This window comes from Zosterops lateralis (genome assembly GCF_965231275.1).
Source record: "Zosterops lateralis genome assembly, chromosome: 13".
Classification (NCBI taxonomy): Eukaryota; Metazoa; Chordata; class Aves; order Passeriformes; family Zosteropidae; genus Zosterops; species Zosterops lateralis.
Window position 1 is genome coordinate 17,755,528 of NC_139773.1, and position 24,124 is coordinate 17,779,651.

General features: G+C 46.9%; 2 protein-coding genes across 2 annotated transcripts in view; both read right to left on the reverse strand.

The window, feature by feature from the left end:
* CHSY1 (chondroitin sulfate synthase 1) overlaps positions 1 to 10,778 on the reverse strand; it is a 76,340-nt gene extending 65,562 nt beyond the window's left edge. Inside the window, exons 1-2 of the mRNA XM_083870963.1 lie at positions 10,153 to 10,778; positions 708 to 1,203 (exon numbers count right to left, since the gene is read on the reverse strand). Of these exons, the coding sequence (XP_083727089.1) occupies positions 708 to 1,203; positions 10,153 to 10,424 (768 nt within the window). The 5' untranslated portion in view covers positions 10,425 to 10,778. The remainder of the gene's footprint in view (positions 1 to 707; positions 1,204 to 10,152) is intronic.
* Positions 10,779 to 18,571: 7,793 nt separating this feature from the next.
* Positions 18,572 to 24,003, reverse strand: SELENOS (selenoprotein S; the record flags this gene model as incomplete). The annotated part of the gene is made up of 6 exons (XM_083871102.1): positions 18,572 to 19,403; positions 21,010 to 21,085; positions 21,176 to 21,265; positions 22,080 to 22,186; positions 23,659 to 23,790; positions 23,922 to 24,003. The coding sequence occupies 6 exons, from the start codon at positions 24,001 to 24,003 to the stop codon at positions 19,324 to 19,326; spliced, it is 567 nt and encodes a 188-aa protein (XP_083727228.1). The 3' UTR covers positions 18,572 to 19,323.
* Positions 24,004 to 24,124: the final 121 nt, after the last annotated feature.

Genomic DNA, 24,124 nt, shown 5'->3' on the forward strand with positions numbered 1-24,124 from the left:
AACTCTGCCACAAGCAGGCTCTCTAATTTTTTTTCTCCCCCAAAATGCCAAATTTGCAGGCACATCAGTGTGGGCAGACCACGAGTTTCGGTAAGAGTGGTGGCTTGTCTCTGCTGACGTCAAGGACCTGCTGAGCAGGCACCTGCAGGATGGGGCTGCCAGTGAGTGCCCGGAGCAGCAAGAGATTTGGGCTGCCAGGAGGCAGCTCAGCATCCAGGGTTACAGTGCCAGCCACCATGAGACATCTCCAGTTTGGGGAAAAAACTGTCACTGTCAGGGCAAACATCTGTCAGCCTCACACATTTCAACTGCAGTAAGAAACACGGTAATTGTATCATCCATTTTCCACGCTGACACCGTGACGTACTCGGCTAAAGAAGATAAAAGAAGCTTGGACAGTCACGACTGCAGGCACTCGAGGCCATTTTGATTTAAGCTTATTCCCTTTCTATCTAAATAAAAATATCTGTTATGAATAATGAATGTTCCTCCATTTCCCCTCCTTACTGCTGCTGCATTTCCACATTTTCTGTAGGGTCTTTCCAAGCGCGCGACACTCGCAGGAAACAAAAAGCCGTAGAAAACCGCACAGTTGGACGGCGATGCTGCAGAGAGAGCTGAGATCTGGGGGGAACTGCTGTGTACAAACAACAACCTTCCCCTCTACCTCCCATAAAAGACACCTCCCCATTTGCCCTGGTGCTTACCTCGTAGGACCAGACACACTGCACGCCTGCAAACCTCCGCACGCAGCGTCCCACCTCCACGTCCTCGTGCGTGGTGTACATCTCCCGCAGGCACTCGCCGATGTGGGGCACCATCCTCCGCAACACCTCCCTGCTCATGATCACTCCTGGCCCCCCCATGCAGAAGTTCTCACCAGGCTCCAGAGCCAGCTTCCCCATCTCCTCTGTAGTGCCCAGGCCGGTCTGCCCCAGGAACAGGGGCTCACTGCTGTTCAGGCTCCTGAGGAAGTTCTCCAGTTTGTCCCCTTTGATGTAAACGTCGTCGTCGGCCCTCATGAACCATTCGTATTTGTCCAAGTAGTGGTCATGCATGTATTTGAGCATCATGAAGGATTTCTTCTGGGGTGGGTAGGAGTCATCTACGCCTGGGAGAGGCACGATGGGGATGGGGATAGAGGTGTCCGAACCCTCGCTGGAGAAGAATTCCACCTTGCCAGGAATGGTTTTGGACCACGTTCTAGATTGAAAAAGATAAGAAGGAATAATTAAATATGCTTTGGACCACATTCTAGATTGAAAAAGACAAGAAGAAATAATTAAATATGCAAACCAAAGCAGACAGAGAGTGCTACCACACACTACAGCTCACCTGCTTTACAAATTTTCTTTTTTTGAACACCTTGAAAAGTTATTTTTTGCCACACAAATGAGGACGTTCACACGGCGCACGCAGCAATTGGTACAACGCACACAAAATTCTGATATGACAAGCATATGAGTACCATTTTTGTACCTCCATATGTTAGAAAAATAATTTCATAGCAGCAGTTCTCTAGTGGGAAGCAGGCCTCCTTAAGCACACCCAGTTTTGCACTACAGCTATTGATCAAAAAATATGGAGGGGAGCCAACACGGGCCAACAATCCACACACAACTAAATTTACTGCTTCCAAAGCTTCCCTGCAAATTATTCAGCATCATAGTCACCTTCTGCTCCCTCTAAGCCTCCCCAAAAGCTCAGATGTGCACTCAGAAATACAGACTTCCAGAGAGTAAATTCACATGAACTTTTAAGGAAATGGCATCCCTTGGGAAACCAACCAAATAGTAACTTCTCCAGATGGTGTGTGGAGAAGCAAAGCACAGAGCATGGAGCAGAAGGAACCTCAAGCAGCTTTGTCCATACCAGCAAAGTTCCAAGAGAATGCCTGTAAAACTCCTAATTCCCACAATAACATGGGTGCTACCCAACACTTGCACCTCCAGCAGCTTTGCAGACACTTCATTCCAGGTTTTCGTGGAGAGGAAGAGCACAGAAGAGGAGCCTTTCCTGTTCAGAGCAGCACAGCAACATCTGCTCCACACCTTCCATGCTCCTTTCTGACACATCCAACCCACCTGCGTGGGCAAAGTGGGTCACTGATAGTGCAGGAAGAGCTGCAGGATGATTCCTCAAGGCACAGCACAGCCTCCTCCAGGGAGGATTTTTCAGTCACGTAACTGCTACAGCCTTGCCTTCAAAAATTATTAATTTTAAGCTTGCAGTACCATTTTCTGAGATTCTATCTGGGATAAGAGATCATGTACTCCTCACAGAAACTCACAGAAAACTATTTTAGTTGGTAAACGGACAGGTTTTTTTCCTTTTTTATATATAGGGAGAATAATTTATAATTTTATTTGGTGACTGTACTCAGAATATAACCTAAAGCTGATGTGAAAACACTTTCAAGGTAAAGGACACAGTATTCCCTCAATGCATCACTGTCATTCTGACCAGATGCCTCTCAGCACAGGCTTGCCAACATCTGAGCAGATTTTGGGTAGCACAGATCATCTGAAATTTGTAATCTCCAGAATTAGCTGTTATATAAAGCCTGAAATGTAAAAATACTTCAGGAGAACTATTCCTTAAGTTCCATCAGAAAATGCAGAGGTATTTAATGAGACTACCTAAGTATCAACTTTGACACCTTAACAGTTTCTCACTAATTCCACTGTGTGTAATGAATATCACCCAATTACTTTAAAAGCTTTGTCTTCTGGATTTCTTACTGCCATGGCTAGTGTTTCATAGCTAAAGTTTAGACCTGAGCTTCCCAGAAGAGCACAGAATAAAACAAATGGAAACATTCCCACTGAGTTCACAACAGAGGTGATGAGGCCTCTAATCATCAGCGATGCAATTAAAGCACAGTACTACTGGTTATAAATCATATCCTGTTAAAGCAGTGGGAACTGCCCTTTTTTAAAAGGAGACATGGTCATATCCTGAACTTTCACTAACTATTAAGGAAGTGCTGCTGTTTATTTTCTGACACCCACACTCCACATACAAATCATCCACAGCTCTTCCCATATCAACTCCCAGTCTGAGCTTAAAAGACTTTTCTTCACTAAAGATGCATTTAAATTTTAGTGTCACAGAAAAAAAGGACAGAAGGAGTTACTGAGAAATGCAGCTCATCTCATCCACTAAGACACAGCTTTGGGTGGACCCAGAACATTTTGCAGACAACCACCAGGCTGAAGATATAAACTACAGCCTTATGGAAATTTGTTTGTTTACCTTTTTATTCAAAAGCAAACTATGTCTTTTCAGACTTACTCTTCATATCCTGAAAGATCTGCCTTTTTCACATCTATAATTTATGGGCAACCCAGGATGTCTTCTATCACTCCAAGCTTCAGCTCCTCTGTGGAAGTCACCAAGCCCTTCTGTTGACTCCCAGTTTAAATTTACTCCCTGCTCTCCAAATAGGTATCCTTCCCTCAAGAACCACTAATTATTATCAAGAGAAGAGCTCCCATTCAACAGAAAGGGAACAAAATGCATGCACATCCATAAACCCTGGCATGCTTGCTTCCCAGCCTTCTTACTGCACTAAACCCCTCATCTCAAAGCCAGTTTGAGCCCATCTTTCCATATGAACTATATTTAGGTGTCACATTAGACCAGGAGTAAAACAGAGACATTCCTGCATGTATGAAGAGCACAATAGGGACAGAAAGACCATGCCCTAACAATATCCCCATCCCAAGGAGCTCTGTGTGACCTGGGTCAGCACCACAACATTACTCCAGCCTTGGGATCTCATGTCAACCACATCGACCGTGCACCAGCACAGCTTGACTGAGCCTTTGTTCACCTCCTGCAACAACACAATCTCTAGGATGAGACAACTCAACGTGCTATTTGTGACCGTGGCTTTGAGCAATTGTCTGAACCCGAAGGGACGAAAGGCTCCCACACGGAAAAACAGCCTGAGTGTCTGTGTCAGCACTGAGACAATGGAGTCACCACGGGCTGCTCCTCACGTCGAAGCCACAGGGAGCTGTGGCCCTTTCTGGGGACAGAATACAGGGAGAACAGTTTGCTCAGGAAACACGTTGTACTCAGCCAAAGAAGCCAAACCACAGAGAGTGTGGTGAACTGTTAGTAGGTTTTTCTGACCCCAGTTATCAGCAGATCTAAGGACTGATTAATGCGGGGATGAATTCTGATCAAAGCTGCTTTTAACTTTTTTTTTTTTAATCCAATGTTGCAAATAATCAGACCTGGCTCTGTCACCAGCAGTTCTGTAGTTTAGCATGTAAAGCCTACATTTCTTGCCAGTCCTCCCACCTCCACTGTAGTTTACCTTGTCTGCTCTCAGGTTATGGGCAGCAACCTGACCCTTCATCTCCTGAGCACAGAGCTCTTGTCTCACCATCTCCCCACCTCTGTGGCCCCACCAACATCCCCTTCCAGCAGCTGACATCACTTTCCTCACTTTCACTTTATCAAAATAAGACCTGCATGTTCTATCTGCAAAAGAATTGCATGTTCAATAATAAAAAAAAAAAAAAAAAAAAAGAAAAACACTTTTATTGAAATTTGACACTCTCCTTCTTCCCCACCACCCTGTCACCCTGAGCTGTTTAAAGGACACATTGACACAACATTTCTGCCACCAGACTCCTGTATCTGCACCTGCAGGGACCACCTGGGCTGCACTGATCAATCACTGAGGGCTTCAGTCAAAGTCATTTCAACTCTGTCCAGAGAGAAATATCAGCTTGTGAATACAACTGATACTGTACTGAAGTGGTCATTTAAAAACCCTGACAGATCCCAACCTTATCTCCCCTGTGTAATCTGAATCTGCTGCTTAAGCAGGAGGATGTGCATGAATCAGGACAGCAAGGCTCTCTATTACTCTCCCCAGGAGGTAAAAAACCTGCACGATGCTGTGTGACCTGGTTTCTCTCAGTGCACAGGGCACAGAACTCCACAAACCAGAAGGCTGTGTTGACAAGGAAATAAAAATGAAAATTAAACAAACACAAACAAAATGAGTAATGCTTCCTCAGGAACAAAAGCTCTAAGCAGAGAACATGAGTCCAGTAATGCTCCAGTATTGGTGGCTAGCAAATCAATTTTACCATCCCTCCCTCACCCAGTTCTGCACATTGGATATCCTATGTGTACATTAGGCTAAGCAAGTCACAAGCAAACTGAGTGAAAAGATTTTATCCCAGCTGGCTCCCAGGTACTCATGAAATACAGAGAACTTGGTGCACACCAGAAGTGCTAAAAAACCCAGCATTTTCTAAAAAGTGACCACAACTATAGTCATGAAATGTTGCCAGAAGTTATTTCTTCATTTAAAAAGAAGCTTAAAAGCACAGCTTGCAGCAGGAGAAGCACAGATCTGGAATGTTTTATCTTCACTTTCCAGTATTTATTATTTATTTGTACTATCTTGCTTTGTTATCAGCTCTGCAGACTCGGCAGAAGCACAGTCAGTGGCTTTATGCAGACAGTGCTCCCTTTGTAGAGGCCCAAGCTGAAGACTATGACAAAAAAATGTATTTGGTTTTTGTCTGCAGCTCAGGAAGTTCCCTCAGAGGAGATGAGAGAAATCATTTAAAGTTTTGAGAAATAGTCATCTTGTATAATTACGCTGAAGAAAATCATAATTTGTGAAGAACTCAGCAAGACAACAGACATAAAAGACTGATGTCTTGAATGCAGCTAAATTCCATGTTGAATTTGGGCTAGTTTGGCATAACTGTTCTTCAAGGTCCCATTCTTCCAACAACATTTGCTACAGGGGAAGGAATAAACCACAGCTTAGGCAGGAGAACTGAGCATGGAAACCAGTATGCTGCTCCTGCACGTGGTACTGTAGATAACCAGCGTGGGAGGTCACCAAAAAAAGCTGTTTTTTTTTTTAATTTCCTGATCTCTGTCACTAGGATCTGCATTAAAGAATTTGAATTTTGAGGAAAAGTTCCTTTCAGGTTTTTGCAGGATTGCTTTAAGTAGCTTCAACAGCTCTTTGAGTGCTTGGAGCTAAACTCCTCCAATTTTAAGTGACGCCAGTTTTCTGTCCACACATATCCATCCACATTCCCTGTGGACACAGGGACAGAAATGGATCCATCACCCACGGGCACACAGACAGTCAGTGGGTCAGGCTAAGATCAATGCCCAAGTGTCTGAATTTTGGGCCAATTTTGGGTTATTTTGGGGGGTGTAGGTGACTTTGTTTTACTTATGCTCCCTGTATCAATGACTGCTGCTCTCTCTGTTTTTCTTTCATACCGTTCCTTAAACATCCTCACAAATTTCAGGTCACTGGTCAGAAATCCCAAGTACATCATGTTCCTGGTGGAGGATACCTGAGCAGGACACCGAGTTCTCACTCCTGCAATACTGTGGTGGGATTCACACATGAAATAAAACACGTACTGTGCTGGCACAACATTCAAAGTCACTTCACAGGGCCCCCTCCACAATCCATCACATCCCTTCACCAGCAACCAGAACGGGCCAAACCACCCAACAGATCCAGATCTGAATTTACGAGCAGCACAACAACGTGTAAGTGCAGGCTTAGACAGATAACACAAACTCCCTTACACCCCACCCAAATCCTTCTGGCTGCCTTTCACTTAAGCTCTTCCGAGCACTCAGGTATTTGGATCCCAGTGCACAGCAGCCTCCTGGAAGCCACCACCAACAGAGCAGTTTGAAATGGAGCCTCCAAAGGTCATCTTTCTGGCACAGGAACAGGGGTGGCTTTAGCACCAGCCCTGGGCATCACTCATGGTCCTCGTGGCACTTGATGGTGCCGTGGGGACTGTCCCAAACCGAGCAGTGCTGCAGCTGTGCTCCTGCAGAGATGCTGCCAAAGGCCAGCCGCTGACATCTCGCCATTAACTGCATTCACACCACTCTCCTGCCACGTTTCCCAGGAAATCTAGTTGCTACGCAAACGGAAAGAAAAAAAAATGGATTAACTGCCTGATATTTCTGTTCCTTGAGACAGCAGACTTAAATCTTCTGGGAGACTGCTTATTCTCATCCTCTCCTTCCTGCAGCTCTTTTAGGACAACTCCCCTGGACTGCAAAACCATTAGCACATATTGTTGCACTTTCCCTGAACCCCAGCCATGCCTTTAACTCCTTCATGCTCAGCTCTTTTCCTGACTATTCTTTGTCCTTCCAAGTTGACACGGTGGCTCCTGCTGCTGCACTTCACCGGCCTCCTGGAAGGGGAGCTCTGCTAACCTGCCTGTCAGATGCAATCACTGCTGAGGCTGCAAATCCGCCCTCCGAAAAACCTGTGGATCTAAAAGCTCATTTCTCTGCCTCGCAGACTACAAAAGCACGACTGTTACAAAGAGCCGGCGGCTCCCAAAAATCCAGCAGGCCTGTTTTTGCCTTGCAGAGTGGTCATTTTGCTCATGATTGATGTGCAGGAAGTGGATTGCTTCCCCTCTTGTTAGACCCTATCTGGATTCACAGCAGCCAGGATCAGCAAATGCTTTCCGCTCCCGGCCCCTTTTAGCCTTGTCTGTAAATGGCCTTTGAGCCACAGTAATTTGGAGGTATTCAGCCTCTGAATCCCTAATTCCTTTCAGCGTGGTATCAAGGCTCTGCACACGCTGCCACCCCGGGAATGCCTTGCTAGCAGCTTCCCATTTCACTGCCTGTGCCAGCGATTCAGCTCACCAGGATGCTTTGTCAATGTAGTAATCCCAGCAATTGTCTGCTTGAGTACTTCATGGCAATCAAAAGCCATTTAAGATTTCAGGTTTGTCTTCCTCTTCCCCCCCGCTCCCTCCCCATCTTCCCCCAAAGATGTCTTCCTGTCACCAGGACATTAGCTCATTTCTTTCACCAGCGGAGGTGAGAAAAAACGCATTTAGCCCTACTAAGAGTCTCTTTATCTGTCTCTTCCAAGAGCAGACATCATCTCTAGAGGTTAAACCAAAATAGCAGTGTAGTAAAAAGCGATGCTCAGATCTCCATCTAAGGGCTGAAGGAGCCCGAATCCATCCGCTGAATTTGTTAAGTTGTGTCTTTAGCCATTGTTTTGTGCGAGCTGCGAGATGTTGCAGATGTTGTTCTCTAAACCCAGCTCTGTTCTGCAAGCACAGGCAAAACCAGGGACAAGAATCCTTCCCCTCCCAGCAAAGTGAATTCCTCCCCAAAGAACACTCTGGACAACAGAGTGATAAATTTCCTAAATTTCCCCTTTTCCGAATTCTTGATGCAAAATCTGACGGATGGCAGACAAACTATTCCGCCATAAAACCTGCTCCGTGATGTCCCAACACGACTCCAGCCTCTCTGGATGTAAATCTAAATTACACAGCCCGTGAGATTTGCAATCCAAAATGCTCCATCCCACATGGTGAGGAACAAAACCCCGAAGAAACAGATTCCTTCACCCATTTCAAAGCATCAATCATGCTCTCCCTGTAACTTAATTACAGGTCTACTGCTGGAAGAAGGAATTAAGTTTCCATTAAAACCATCGCTGGTGGACAATGTGCCTCAGATTGCCCAAATAAAGCAATTTTACTGCATTTGATGCTGATATAAAGACAGATTTCCTGAAACCAGAGCTGAGCTGAGAATGATGGTATGATGGCCCATCACAGTGACTTTTTAATAAGTCAATACATAGTTTTGCCATCCTGTTCTTACTGGTCAATAGGATCAAGTACTTTTCAGCCCGGGCACGTAGGACATGGAGAAGGGTTTGCTCTAGCACAAAACTAAATGGGATGTTTTATTAAAGATCTGCCCCAGAGCTCCTGGCTGCCCCTCTGAGGGTGCTGGCTCAGCCAGAGCTGGGGTACACCCGAGCTGACATTTTAGCTCTTAACTCTTTCAGATTTTCCCGAGGCAGCTTCCCCTGCAGGCTCCCAGCACTGCCTGCAGACAGACACCAGAGCAATGAGCACATCCCAGCACATTTCAGCAGAGCAGAGTTTCACCAAAGCCACACACGCATCTCTCACAGAAGAGATGATTATCCTGATGCTGTTGAGGCTTTGGAGAGAATTCCCAGCTACACCTGGGGACCACGACGAGCAGCACACAGTGCAAAGCACCAAGACTGTTCCTGCTCTGAAATTAGGTGTGCTCAGGTAACAAAACCAAGGCTTGGAGACCCTGGTTCTGCATTAGCTCAACCAGTCTGATGAGTGTTTCACCCGAGCTGACTCTCCTCATCCGAGCTGTTCCTCTACCTGGCTGCGGGGAGCCGAGGTGGCTTTTCCTCTTTGTTCCCAGATGCCTTTTCTGGGTCTCATTCCCAAGCACACGCTTTCGGCTTGGCACAGCGGTTTTTGCTTCCCTATCCCTATCCAGGGGATTACAGCAGCCTCCAAACTTTATTTCTGTTACCATCGGGCTGTCACAGGCAGCAGCCAAGGATGGGACCAGCGTGGCGCAGCTGCGCCCAGGGCAGAGGCACTGAGGGACACACTGTGATGCCGGTGACGGGCAGTCAGCGTCCCCTCGCATGGGCAAAGCTGCCCTGACCCTCAGGCAAGGTCACTGGGGCCACCTGCCAGGTGGAGCCGGGCTGAGCCAGACCCTCAATGGACCCCTCGCGTCTGTGCGGAGCTGCCGGGGCAGCGGAGGAGCGCTCGGGGCAGCGGAGGAGCGCTCGGGGCAGCGGAGCGGGGCTCGGGGCACCCCCCGCTCCTCCTGCAGCCGCCCCGGGCTGAGAGCGCCCCGGGCACCTCCCGCTCCTCCCCGGGCCGAGAGCGCCCCGGGGCTCCCCCGTGCGCCCCGATGGGGGCGAGGAGCGCTGGGGATGAGCGCGCCCCGAGACTCGCTCACACCTGCCCCGGGGAAGGGCCAGCGGTGCCCGGGGCCGGCTGTAAGGGCATCCCGGCTGTAAGGGCATCCCGGCTGTAAGGGCATCCCGGCTATAAGGGCATCCCGGCTGTAAGGGCGGTTTTACCCCGGGGAGAGCGAACTGGCCCGAGTGCAGCTGAATGGGACCGAACCGAGCCAAGCCCAGCTCGGCTGAATGGGACCGAACCGAGCCAAGCACAGCTCAGTTCAACCGAACTGAGACAAGCCGAGCCCACCCGAACCGAGCCCGAACCCACCCCAAACCCCATCCCGAGGCTGCCCACCGCACCCCCATCCCCGCCGGCCCCCCGCGCTCACCGGTGCGCGGCCACGGCGCGGCTCCGCAGGTACTTCTGCGCCGTCATGACCCCCACGAAGAGGAAGCTCTGTGCCGGGGGCCCGGCGCGGCGCGGCGGGGCGGCGGCGGCGGCGGCGGGCGGCGGGCGGCAGCCCTGCGGGCGGGCTCGGTGGGGCCGCGCCGCCGCCGCCAGCTCGGAGGCGCGGGGCAGGACGAGGCGCGATGCGAGCACGAAGCCCAGCACCAGCCCCAGCAGGACGCTGAGCCAGGCGCGGCGGCCGCGGCCCGCCATGCCCGCCCGGCCCCGCTGCTCACAGCGCCGCCGCCGCCGCCAGCCGCGCCGAGGCGCCCAGCGCCGCCATGGGGGAAGGGGCAGGGACGGGAAGCGCAGGGAGGGAGGGGAACGGGGGGCCGCCCGCCTCCCCGGCCCTGCCCCTCGGCACAGGCGCCGTGTGCGGCCCCAGCGCGCTGCCCCTGGCCCCGCCTGGTTCTGGAGGAGCCGCCTCCGTGCGGCCCCCGGTGCAGCCCCCGGTGCAGCCCCCGGTACAGCCCCCGGTGCATCCCCCGGTGCATCCCCCGGTGCATCCCCCGGTGCAGCCCCCGGTACAGCCCCCGGTACAGCCCCCGGTGCATCCCCCGGTACAGCCCCCGGTGCATCCCCCGGTGCAGCCCCCGCCCCGCTCGGGGCTCCGGGACCCGGCCCTTGGCGATGGGAGGCGGCTCCCCGAGCACCTCCCGGCACAGGCACCGCTGGGTGTCCCGCCCCAGCTCTAGGAATGTTCCAGGCCAGGTTGGATGAGGCTCCCGGAGCAGTCTGGGCTGTGGGATGGTGTCCCCGCTGACCAGGGCAGGGGGTGGGATGAGGTGAGGGTTAAGGGCCTTTCCAACCCGAACCGGTCAGTGGTTCTGTGACAGGGACAGGCACCTTAACCAAGCATCCCACACAGGGGACAGGGAACCTGGCTCAGCATCCCTCACTGGGACCTCAGAGCTGTGACACCAGCCCAGCTGTCCAGGCAAGAGGGGCAGGAGGTGGAGAGAATGTGGATGCTCAGCTCAGGGACTGAGAACCTGGACATAACCCCAGGATAGGCATCCCACTACCCTGCACTAAGTCCCCATGGCAGAACCCTGGCTCAGGGGGCCCGGCCCTGCAGACTGGGATGGAAACACACTGGGACACAGATCCAGGATGAGCACCAGGTCGGGTCTCTGCTGCCTGAGCCCCAGCTCTGCCCCACAGCACACAGAGACCGAGGGAATGCAGGCAGTGAGGAGCTGCCCTCCAGCCCTGTTTGCCTGGCACTGGTGCATTTGTGCAGCACAAGTTGTGGTGCCAGGGGGCCAAGGCACAGGCACTCTCTGTTTTTTTCCCACCTTGCTAATTAAACCAACCAGAAATAGGTCAGTCTGTTTCCATCTGCAGGCTCTAGTGAGTGCTCAACAGATTGAAGATTTTTTATGTATTGTGTGAAGATTTCCTTTCCCTTTGTCCACACTGAACTCCACGTGCATTTCATCTACAGAGCACTTCAGCTTCAAATGCTGCAGCCACAAACTTCTCTACATTTCACAGGAAAAAAAAAAACCTTCTAGTCTCAACAGAAGAAACTTATCAAGTACCACCCACTGACCTCCTGCTTATCATTGTGGTTTCTTCCATTTCCTGCCCACTTCGGCCTTTCCAATTGCCAGTCTTTTCCATTTCAAATTTTATTTATATCATGATGTCATCCACAATGAGCTGGGCAGCAGAAAGTCTTGGTGTAACCAGCAACCTCTTGAGCAAGAACCATTGCAAAAGAGGATGTAGCACCACATTAATATTCTACAGCAATAAGTCAAAGAGAGACATCCATGACAGATTTTTTTTTATGATCACAAATAACTGTCTCACTTCTGGGATTGAGCAGGTAATGACACAATGTGCTTATCTAATGGTCTCAATGATATGTCTTGAAAAAAATGCTTTTGTTTGGGGTTTATTGCTCTTGTGATGGTGCAATCCTCATATCAAGGTCAGCACAGATGAACTGATATCAGGATGAACTGTGATATCAGGAGCACAAATACCACAAGGAAAGTGCTACCTGGATTTATGGTATTAAACGATAATAAAATTCAGTACAAATAGAAGCTAGATAAGAAATACAAACAGCGAGCAGGAAGGAAGAGCAGGACATCTCCTTTTGTTTGCCCATGGGCAGAACAGAGATGTATTGAGAGAGATGTGCTTGTGTGAAGAGGAAGAGAAGAACTAAATGGTGAAAGAGAGAGAAAGGAAGAACAGTCCAAACTGCCTTTACAAGGCAGGTAAAGCCAGGAAGGGCAGCAACATCATTGCCCAGCAAAGGTCAGCTGGACTGTCCTTTCCATCCCCTCCCCAGCCACCACTCTAATTCATTTCTACTTCCCAGGGTTTGCAGTGCTTCACAATTATTTCTATCTGCTGGTGCACTGGTCCTTTCCAGGGGTTATCCTCAGCCTGTGCCACTCTGCACATGTGGATCTTTTATTGCACTTTTAAAAGGTTCTTCATTAAACTTTGCTTCTCTCCTCTCCCCACAAGCCTGATCATCAGGTCCTGAAATACATGACACTAAGAGACATTCAAGCTACAAAAAAAAGCAAGGCCACTCCTTTCCAAGAGAGGCACATGTGGCAAGTCCATGAGCAGGGATGAGATTACTCTCTGCCTGCTCCAAATCAGCTGTAAAAAATCTCCTGATTCAAGGGAAAGCCACCGTGGCCTATGAATTACAGGAAAAGGCAGAGCTAGTGTGGTAAAAAAGGCAATAAAAAAGAGAAAGGTTGGGACTGGGGCTGAGGAGCTGTCAGTTGGCTTCTTCCCACAAAGAAAAGAAGTTAGTCATCAGAACTGAGAACTCCGTGCGACTTCAGCACACATGGAAATGATGAAGCAGAACAGAACATTCCCCTGATGGGTCTCCTCAGCCCAGAGCTCTCCTGGGCATGTTCCCACCTCGCTGCACCTCCAGAGCAATTGTGGTCCTGGAGCTCACCACATGCAGGGGTGGTCAGAGAGAAGGGGCAGGAGAAGGAAGAGGAGCTTTCCTGGTGCCAGGATTTGACCTGGAGATGAGGCACAGTCAGATTTCATAGGAGATCACATCCCTGAATGCAAGGCTGAGATGTCCAGCTGTGAAGAGAATGTGCCACCTGGGAATGTTGCAATGCTCACACACTCCCACAGCACATCCACATGCCTCCCTTTACGTCATTTATTGTGCCAAAATCACGTTCCAAAGTGCTAGGCAGGCACATGCCCCTTTTACTGCTTCTGCCCCCTCCCCTGTCCTTGCATAGAGCAGCTGCTGGAAAAAAAGGGAAAAAAGCAGATTTAGGGAAAACTTGAAAAGCATGGCTTAGTTCTTCCAGTGGAATTGTACCACTGCTACCTGCCTAGAGTGTATTTTTAATCTGGATGGCAGCAAAAGGTCATACTGCATAATCACATTTTAGTGCCATTCCCTATTAATACAGCTCTTGGTCTCAATAGCTGTCACTATATATCATGGTTACTATATATCCAAAGACGTGATATTTTTCTTTGGTAACACAGTCTCCAAAGCATAAAGGCATTTTTATGTAGCATGTTTTCAATTCCTAGTGGGATGGCTGGAGGAAGTGTTCCCAGGGCTCTCCAAAATCTGCAGAGGATGCACATGGTGTGTGCTCATCTCCTCGCTCCCATCCCACTCCCTCCAGCAAGATTAGCACCCGGAGCAGCCGGTGAGAGCCCACTTGACAGGCCCACATGGTTTAGATTCATAATCAGATTAACAAAACAGTAATCCTATTTTTAAACAATGAAAAAGCCGAGTCCTTGAGCTGCCAGTGTGTGTGTGTGCATAGAGAATAAATGTCATCCTTTCGGAATAAAGAACCTGAATAGCAAATGAAAAAAAGTTTCTTCCACATAGGAGACTTTGTCCTGTAGAGGAAAGAAGGACTATCTTGCTTTATTACACTTCTTTTTCTCACTGATTTTGATCTCCAGGATATACCTTCTATATGACATTTTCTTTACCACATTTTAAAATAATAGTTACAGAAGTGTAACTACTCCCCAAATGCTCCAAGAAAATTTAATTATGAATGTTCCAGTACTCAAACTTATACTTTAAAAACTGCCCAGGCACTGGAAAAACGAGCATACTTCATATATTCAATGTAACAGACTCACGGTGGAAAAAATCTCACTGGGCAACCAGTAGCATTTGTCTCTGTCACAATATTTCCAGCACCGCTGCATTTTCCCAAATGATGCAGAAACTCCTTTCTCAGCTCCAGCACCCACTTCTTTTTTTTTTTTTTTAATTTTTTTTTCCTCCCCATCCTATTCTGGTCCTGCCACACGGCCCAGTCCCAGCCTTTCCTCAGCTCAATGACTCAGAAATGCCCGTTCCAGGCAGTGCAGAGCTGTCTCTGCTGCTCGCTCCTAAATCCGGCCCGACATTGCCATCGCCCGGCAGACTGGGATATGTGGGGATGCCACGGAAAACCCTCCTGCTCCACCTCCAGGTCTCACGGCACTCCAGCTCTGCACCGCGGAGGGGAATGATGCATTTTTAACGTGGTGCAGCCAGACCTGAGTCAAGGAAGCGCTGGAAAAGCCAGGGATGTGTATTTTAAAAGGGAGCATCAGTATGTCATAACCTAAAAAGCAGAACACCTAAAGAAGTGGCAATTACATTACCTAAGAAATGGAATTCACAGGTAGTGTTGTGCCCTCCCAGTATATGATAAAGTGTACAGTCTGCTTTTTTTGGTTTTTTCAAAGTGCATTTTTAGGGCAAGCCAACAGTAACTCCCCATTTTAATGCAGGGTACTAGAACTAGACTTAAATGCCAGGTACTTCAAGGTATCAATTTCTTTTCCATTCCCTTTAAATAAAATTTTCTAAGTTCTTTTTCCTGCCTCCCTCCACGGCTGTTACCCACAGAACCAGCTCAGAAGCTCAGCTCATTAACCAGCACACAGAAAGAATCTATGGTAGAGGGAGGAGGGAAATTTTAAATTTACCAGTGAAGATCTTGCTCTGTGCTGAAAGTGCTTTTTAGCAGGTGTGCACTTCAAAATAAAACCACAGTAATAAATACATGAGAACAGCACCTGCCTCCCTCGCCACAGAAACCTTCAACAAGAAATGTGTATTTTCCCCACCAGAGCTGAGCTGAGGGCACCTATTCCACTGAAGACATCAGTTTCTTATAAAATAAACAATGGAAGTTTTTGAAGTTGCTGGCTCTGGAGCTGGGAATATGGGCAGGGTGTGTGTGTCAGGCTGGCTTGGAAACTCTCACAAAATCAGCTTACAATGGTGCAGCCAGGCCAGGACACCACCCAGCCAGCAGCCCTGTGCTTTTCCTTTGTGGTTGCAGAGCTGTTCCAAAAGCCAAGCTTTCATTCCACACAGGAGGAAGAAAAAAAAAAAAATAAAGAAAGGAAGAAAAACCCAAAGCTTCAGCCCATCCAAGTCTAGACCAGCTTTTCTTGCAGCTGGAAATTGCAGTTTCACTCTTCAGGTATAGCACAGACAGAAACACACTGAGCCCCACTTGTGGCTAAACTGATCCCTGAAAAGGTGCCACTTTTCAGCCTGTACAAGGGCAAAATTCATCCAGAAGGTGGATCTGATGCTGAGATATGTGCTGATGTGCAGCCAGGCCTGCAAGGACCCACCTGCACAAGAAGGGAGCTGCCTTGCCTGAGCAGGGTGCAGAAAGAACAGCCATTAGAGAGGTTTAAATGCAGCAAATAACAACAGAGCTGCTGGTAAAACGTACAGGAGGCTCTCAGGCTGGATGCCATCCCCCTTCACTGAGCTCTGGAATGCAGAATCATCTTCTAAGGAGGGGAATAAGATACAACTCCCCCCCAACAAAAAAAAAAAAAAAATCCAAAAAAAAAAAAAAAAAAAAAAAAAAAAAATTCCAAAAAACACTGAGCTGAGTACCAGCAGAGTCTGAGCACAGCAGCCCAGCTCCTTGAGTTTTGAGTCAGAATAGTACAGAACTGCACAAAACACAGCAGAGGAGATTTGTCAGTACTGGCATTTCACACCTGCACTCAAATTTTGCAGTGACAGCAGTTCTTTGCAGATGCAGGTGCAATTATAATTTTCATTCACATTGATCTTTGATTGAGACACAGATAACTCTGGAACACCTGGGAACAGCTCTGCTGACAGATTCCCCCACTGCCCTCACTTCCCCAACTCCCTCTTCTGTTTGTTATTAAAAATTTCCAGCATAAGAAACATATTTTTTTAAACGCCCAAGTAGGCAATATCACTCTTAAAATCTTTTCTTCATTTCACAATGTTTTTTAAAGGCATAAATAAAGCCAAATAATTTTTATGAGTCTGACAACATGGGTTGTTTTGTTCAGTTTTAACTCCAGTGCTCAGTATCTCCTGATGAATAGTTAAGAGAACTATGCACAAACCAGATCTCATCTGTAATTTAAAGAAAACAAAAAGCTCTGCTCCTCCAGGATATAAATCATCTAAAAGCAAACAAAAACAAAAACAAAAAAAAAAAAAAAAAAAAAAAAAAAAAAAAACAAAACAAAAAAAAAAAAAAAAAAAAAAAAAACCACCCCCCACAAAAAAAATTAATACAAGCAACATTTTCAGGAATTTTCTGTGCCTCTGAACACTTGCTTGATTTTTGGATTTTTTAATACCCAAATCAGATTATTCTTCAGTGGTTAAATATTATTATACAGCAGTTAAATAGTTTATTACCCAGCTTCTTCCAGACAGAGGTATTTCCAGAACATCTGCACGAGTAAAGCAAGAGGCTTCTTGCATAACTGCTCTAGTGGGGGGAAAAAAAAATCTCCTGAAGGCTTTTTAATATGATCTTTCATAATTCACGTTCTTGGGAATTCATACCAAACCAGGAACAATGGATGCATTAAATAGTTCACTTTCACCTAATGCTTTCTGCATGCTTCACTCCTGAGCTATAAAGCATCAAGCAACCACCTTTCCATAATGTTTGTGGTCAGGGGAGAGCTTTCCATGTGAAGTCAGAGGAAAAAAACCCTTCCCTCTGGTGCAGGTTGTGAGCCAAAAGAAAAGTTTTATGAACTGAGGCTCATCCTCCCACTCTGCTCAATAGCTTAGAAGTGTCTGACTAAGAAAAATTCAGGAACTTGAGGATTAAAATTTAAAAAAAAAATTAAAAAGGAGAAATTAGGTTGAAGCTCCCAGAAATACGTACATCATTTCATTTTCACTTGACATGTCTTATTAAACCTTAGAATTGGGCAAAAAGCCATATCCTTAGTCCCAGCCAGAAGCAAGTCTTGAGACACAGAGAAAGATCAGCATATGCTCACTTAAGACCTGCTTATTTATTTTGCAAATGTTTTTACTGAATTAAATAAACACATCCCTGACGATTTTATCAACAGGAGGATTTCTGCTTCTTTAAGACAACAACCTCCCCCATTTGTTTTTTCTGAAGACAACAACTCAGTCTGTTGCTTCTTTCCCCAACACAAGGGAGATATTCCCTAAGGCATTACAACTTAGTCCTCTCTCCTGAGGAAGAGTTTTCAGATCTTGAAAATATCCTTCCCCATCTCCGTTTCTTTTTGCCTTATTAAGGATTTAAACCTGAAGTTACATACACTGGTCTCTGAATTAATTTCCATAGGAACATCAATAGCCTCACTTCACCTTCCACACACACTTAAATAAACACTTTGCTGTGTCTAAAACAAAAGGTTCTTGGCCTTTCAATTTCATTCCCAACTTTAAAACTCTCTAATAACAATCTCCTGTTGCATTTCTAGTCAAGAGAAATATCAACATGCATATGAACAGTGTACTAAATGTTGACACTTGTATCTATTGATAAGCACAAGTATTCCAAGAGTAAATATTCAGAAGCAAGTGCTCAAGCAGCCCTAAACTCTAAGGAACCACTGCTCCTTACCCTGATGCCCATAGACCAGCTCAGGAACAGCAACTGGACACAGGGACACTTGTCCTATGCCAACAGGAATCATTTCATTCCTTTCCAAAGACAACCTGGATTTTATTTGTCTGTTGCATTTTAGAGAGAAAATCAAGGGGATGGGATGCTTGGAAAGTTTGGTTATGATGACCAGTTGTTTTCTGTCCTCAGTGCTGGACATACACCAGAAGGATGAACAGCACACACTCCTTGCACCCCTCAATTTTCATCGTGTCTTCACCCCTCATTTTCACTTTTCAAAGTGTGACACTTCCACTGCCCAGGGCCCTCCTCAGCACTCACCACCCTCAGCTTTGGTGCTGCACAAGCTGCAGCAGGGTCACTTCACCTCCCACCTTGATTTCTACACATTTATTGCACTAGAACAAAAGCCTTCTATAAAAAAAAGATGCTGTAGAAAACCACGAGATTGTAAACACTAGATTTATGATGTTTGCAATTATATTTAATATTAATAGTGTATTGTTTTTTACAAAGCAGTTGAAATAAAAAAAAAGGGAAAAGAAGAAAATAAAAGGAACAGCAAGAACCCCCCTGTCTGCTGTCTAGCATCAGTAATCCTCACTGGTTTGTTTACCATTTATAAGGAAAACATCATTCAAGCTGGCTTGTCACAGGGATTCTTCTGCAATAACTGGCCTTCAGTGCAAATCTGTGGCGTTTGTCAGATCACCTGTGCTTTTTCTGAAAGTCCCTCTGCCTAAATTCAAGGTGTCTGCCAAGGATAATACCTTTCCTCTCTAAATGGCTGTGTTTGGCTGGGAGGTAAACATATCTGAGGATGGTAAATACCCTCATCTTACAGAGGTAAAGTGAGCATAGATAACTAAATTTGCCAGAGAGTCCAGATCTCACAATCCCAGGTGCTTCACCTTGGCTGGAGACAAGCTCCCTTCCTACGGAAGAGTGAAAATCAATTGATTATACTGAAATTGCTTCTCTCTTCTCTATGAGGATCAGGTATTTTTCTGGTGTAGGAAAATGCGTTACATTGTGTAACAAATGTGTTACAATTTGGAAAAGGCGTAAATCAAACAAACAAAAAAAACTGTTTTAAGTTTAACAAGTGCACTAAACCAGCCCCAAAGGAGTCCCTGTGACAGGCCAGCTGTAGGCAGTGAGACAGGGGGTAAGATCAAGCCTGCCAGTGCCAGGGGACACCAGGGACGTTAGCCTCATCCACCTGCTGACGGGCCCCGCCGGCCGGGTCTCCAGGAGCACGTCCCTCCTCCTTCTCCAGACAGGGGGTTATAGCCTGGAACACAGAGGAGAAATCCACCCTGTTAATTTTCATCCTCCACAGCCCTTCACCAACACACAAGGAACAGCAAAAATAGATCTTGTAACACTTACACCTTGCTCATATCCTTTACATGTGCAGCATTTTAGGGAAAATGAAAGCACAGAAAATACCCGGACTGGAAAGGGTTTCTTTCTTTAAAAGCCATTGCAAAAGCACTTGTGCTTTAATTTGATCAATTTGGGTTAAATGAAATTGAAATGAATTGCTATTTATTTTTTCTAAAGCTGCAGTGCTGCTCTGCAGGATAAACAGAGCAGTAACAGCAGCTCTTACAGTAAACTCTGTTTACAGTAAATTCAGAATGTATCTGCTCTCCAAGAGCCTCAACAGTCAGGGACTTAAAATAATCCTTTACTCCAGTCCTGCAAGGAATACTCTGAAGGTCAAAAGGTAAATCCACTCATTAATACTGCAAAGTATTTTTTTAGAGCATTTGAAAAGGCAAGCACAGGCAGTAAGGCAAATACACTTTAGCTGAACATCCTAATGCTGTAACCATGGCAAACTTCATGTCAGGAGAGCAGACTCAGAAAGTTACAACTTGGCAAACATCTTCAATTTGTTCTGCACAAAGCAAAGAACCCAAATCCTAGCAGCACCGCTAACCAGGGGGGTTTCAAAGCAACCTGTTCCACTGAAACTCCCAGCATCACCTTCATCTTCGATATTTGTTTTTCTCATACCAGCCAAGTTTTGCTTTCCAGCTCAATTGAGCAGCTGAGCAGCACAGATGGTTCTTTCACTTCATGCTGATCTACCTCAGGAGAAGATCTGAGACCTCTAATTCTGTAATTAGTTACTTAAGCAAAGCCTTTGCTGAGGATTAAACTAGGACAGGTAGCAGCTGGAAGGGTGCCCAAACCCAGCTGGCCTGATCCTGGTTCTCAGCACAGCTCACCCCTGAATTTCTCATCCCTCAGGGAGGTAAATATCCCATAACAGACCTATCAAAGATCCCTGACAGCATCAGACATCACACTGCCCCCATATGAAACAACCTAAGATAATTCAATCACTAATTCTTTCAAATGTTGATAAGTTTATACATCTACAGGATTTATATATGCAATAGGTTAGCAGTGTGGTATATGAAAAATAAGATCACGTTTTACATAATTTTTTTAATCTTATTCATCTACATAAATACAAAGTAAAATTCCCTTTTCCTGCATTTAGTCAGTACTAGAGGTGCTTTAAAGACAGACTAGATACTAAATTATTGAACTTACAGAATGATGGGGGAGGGATCCCAGAAACACTACAAGAATCTGTAATTCTGACTGACAAAAATCTCAGTAAATTATGCCAAAGCATCTTTGCAAAACACTTGAAACTTTTTTTTTTTTTTTTTTTCCCCAGGGAAAAGCCCTCCCAAAACTTCCTGCCAGGATTTGCACAAAGGGCAGAGCAGACCAGCTGATCAGAGATAAAGAGCTCATTTGTAAGGAACGTTTTGTTTCCTCCTTGAAAAAGACAAGAAGTATGTACAGAGGCTGCAGAAACAGCTGGATAAATGACCTGTCCCAAGCTCAGAGTGTCTGAAGGATTTCATACTCACCACCTCCTCTCAAAGGCTTTTTGTTTGGTTTAGATTTCGGGACTGCTGAGGCAGAGGCACCAGCTTCTGCTTCTTGCTGTTCAGAAAAGCAAAATGTTACTCAATACGAATTTCAGCTCCCTTAATCACATAAACACAACTGTGACCTGGTTCATGTGGCTGTTACCTGATTCAGTTTCAGGTTTCCTTTGTAGCTCTTTCCTTCTTGCATACTCTCCCACATGGCGATCTTCTGCCTTCGCCTCTCCTCCTCCAGCTGCAGAACAAATCCAGGATACAGGTTTGATCTTAAAACTAGGATTTCAGAGCTAACAGAATCCCCAGAAACAGCTACAACAGACTCATCAAACTGTATTTATGTGATGCAGCATCTCTGAGATTATGGAAGAATTTACTCTTTTTACACACCCACATCTCTTCCCCTCCTGAGGATGAACTGACTGAGTCTGCAGCTTCTTTTGGCCACTTGATGCTTTAAAAGATTTTGAAAGTACAACAGAACCAAGTAGCAAGTTTAGACCCTGAGTTTATAAAAAGTAATAAGTAAAGAATATTGCCTATGACAGTAATTTAATGCACAATGTGGGGTTTTACAGAAGAAAGAAAGGATTTCTCCTTTGTTTTTAACTGCCAATGTTACTTGAAGCACCAGCTATAAACTGAGGTCTGAGTGTCTGACTGCAAAAACAAAACCAGAAGAGGTGGGATGATGATCAGTGTTACTGCTGTGCTGATCCACACCCATTTTCTGCACTGCCCCACTCAGCAATTTGCTATTCCTTGTGATCTTGAGCTGTAATTCAGACCCTTAAAGTGCAGCAATGCTCAGCTACATTTCTAACACTTATATTTGCCATTAATACAGAAAATACACATGTGCAGTGGTACAGTTAATTTAAATGCCAGGAAAACCCCTCCTGCATACACAACTAAGCTCTTGCAGGTACAGATTTACCTGTAAAAAATGAACACCAGTGACCCTGGGACACAATTACAATTTGCAGCTTTTACAGCAGCAAAGTGCTTGATGACAAATTTGTGAGTTAAAGGAAGAAATGCTTTCTGGTTACCTGTCTTTGCTTTTCTTTGTATTTTTCTGCTTGAGCATTCAATTCTTCTTGCATCCTGAGGCGAGCTGCTGCCAAAGCTTCCTGCCTTCTTACCACCACATCAGGTTCTAGGAAATCAGGAAAGGGTTTGTAAAGCTACTCAAAGTAAATTCTAGATTGTCTCCTCAAAGAACTGTAATTAAAAAAGGCTCACATCTCTCCCTGCAGCTGTTTTGCAGAAAAATCACATCTCCAGTTTAGTTTCTAGCTAACTCTTTGTAGCAATTTATATGCTGAATTAAACTTCATCATGTTTTATTGTTTTAAAGCAATTTCTTTAACAGGATTTTAATAAGGACACAAGTGTACCTAACCATAAAATTCAAACCTCACACTTCAAGGACACGTCCTTCTATTTCTGAAGGATTTGTTAAGATACAAATTAATTCAGAAATATCACCCAGGCTTGGCAGGGACCATTTTTACCCAGAAAATTTCTTTTACACAGAAGGATGAGGCAACCAGCCCACATTCACTCCTACTCCTCCTGGCAGTGGGTCCTGCTGGTGTCAGTGCAGCAGTGGATTTAACACCTCCATCAGCAGAGAAATCACTCACAAACATGTCACACATCTCAAGAGACACCTGGAGGTCTCAGAAAATCCACACTGAGTCACCACTGCTCTTCATGAGTGGCTTTGAAGGTCAAAAAGAAAATTATACCCCCTAAAAAAGGGCAAATGTTGCTCTGTTTTCTTCCAGCAGCTGAAGCATCTCCACATTTGTTTCCCTCATTTTTTGCTACGATCCAGTGATGAATATGAAAAAGAAATGTCAGTACTTTCAATAATTTCATTTTACAGGCAGTTTGGGCAATTGAATCACCATTTAATTATCATCACAAAAGACCAGTAGAAGGATAAGGGCACACAAATAAGATTTTACTGGGGCCCCACGTCCTTTCGTGCCAATGTGCCCAAGGGATCCGTGCCAGGCACTCGTGGATTTGGCAGATCCATGAGAACAGCCTGTGCTTTTCAGCAGGATCGTGACTGGTGAGATTTACCACCTGTGCCACACTCCCAAAGATAACACACTGTCACACCCCAAAGGCACACAGTCCTGCCACAGCAGGAACTGGGAAAGAATAACTGGAAAGGGGATGATGAGTATTAATAAAAAGTGAATGTTTATAGAAGTATTTTCCCCAGGATTTAGATTTGGACATTTTGGTTTTGTTTGGTAAGTCTAAAAGTTGGTACCTGACCACATGTGCTTTTTCCTTCCACCTCCCCAGCTCCTGCACCACCAAAGAGCAGATTTCCCCTGGTCTGTGATGTCCCACTCCTTCACTCCCCAACACCTTATGTGGACACGCAGCTTTTCTTTTTAAAAACCCTTCCCTCGGCCCAGCCTTTCCCGGTGATCTCTTCAGGCTCAGGACCTGCGGGCCGAGCAGTTCTCCTGAGCATCAACCTCCGTTAAACCCCCTCACCACGGGATCTGTCCTGGGCTGTTCCCACCCGCCGACCCCTGTCCGAGCCCTCGGGCCCGGCCCCAACCTCGGCTCCGGAGAGGCCGCAGCGCGTTCTGTACTCACCCTCCGCCGCCTCAGCCGCTCCGGGCCGGCCGCCGCTCCAGGCCAGGCTGCGGGACACCTTCTGCACCAGGAAATAGACGGCGACCGCGGCCAGGAGCATGTACCAGCCATAGCTGGACAGCACCGAGCCCACTGCGACGGGGACAGGCCGGGGGTGAGCGCGGGCCGCACGGCACGGGGCCCACCCGGGCGGGGGAGCGGCCCCGGCTCCGCGCCTCGGCCCCGCCGCCCCCCGCCCTCAGCCCCGGCCCCCGGCCCCTCACCCGTGTGCTGCAGCGCCTCCAGGCCGCCCTGGCCCAGCGCCGGCCCGGGCCCCGCCGCGCCACCGCGGCCGCCGAGCTCCATCGCCCGCCGCCGCCTCACGTCCGGGCCCGCCCCGCTCCGCCAATCACCGCCCCGTCCGCAGCTCCCTCACGTCCGGGCCCGCCCCGCTCCGCCAATCACCGCCCCGTCCGCTGCTCCCTCA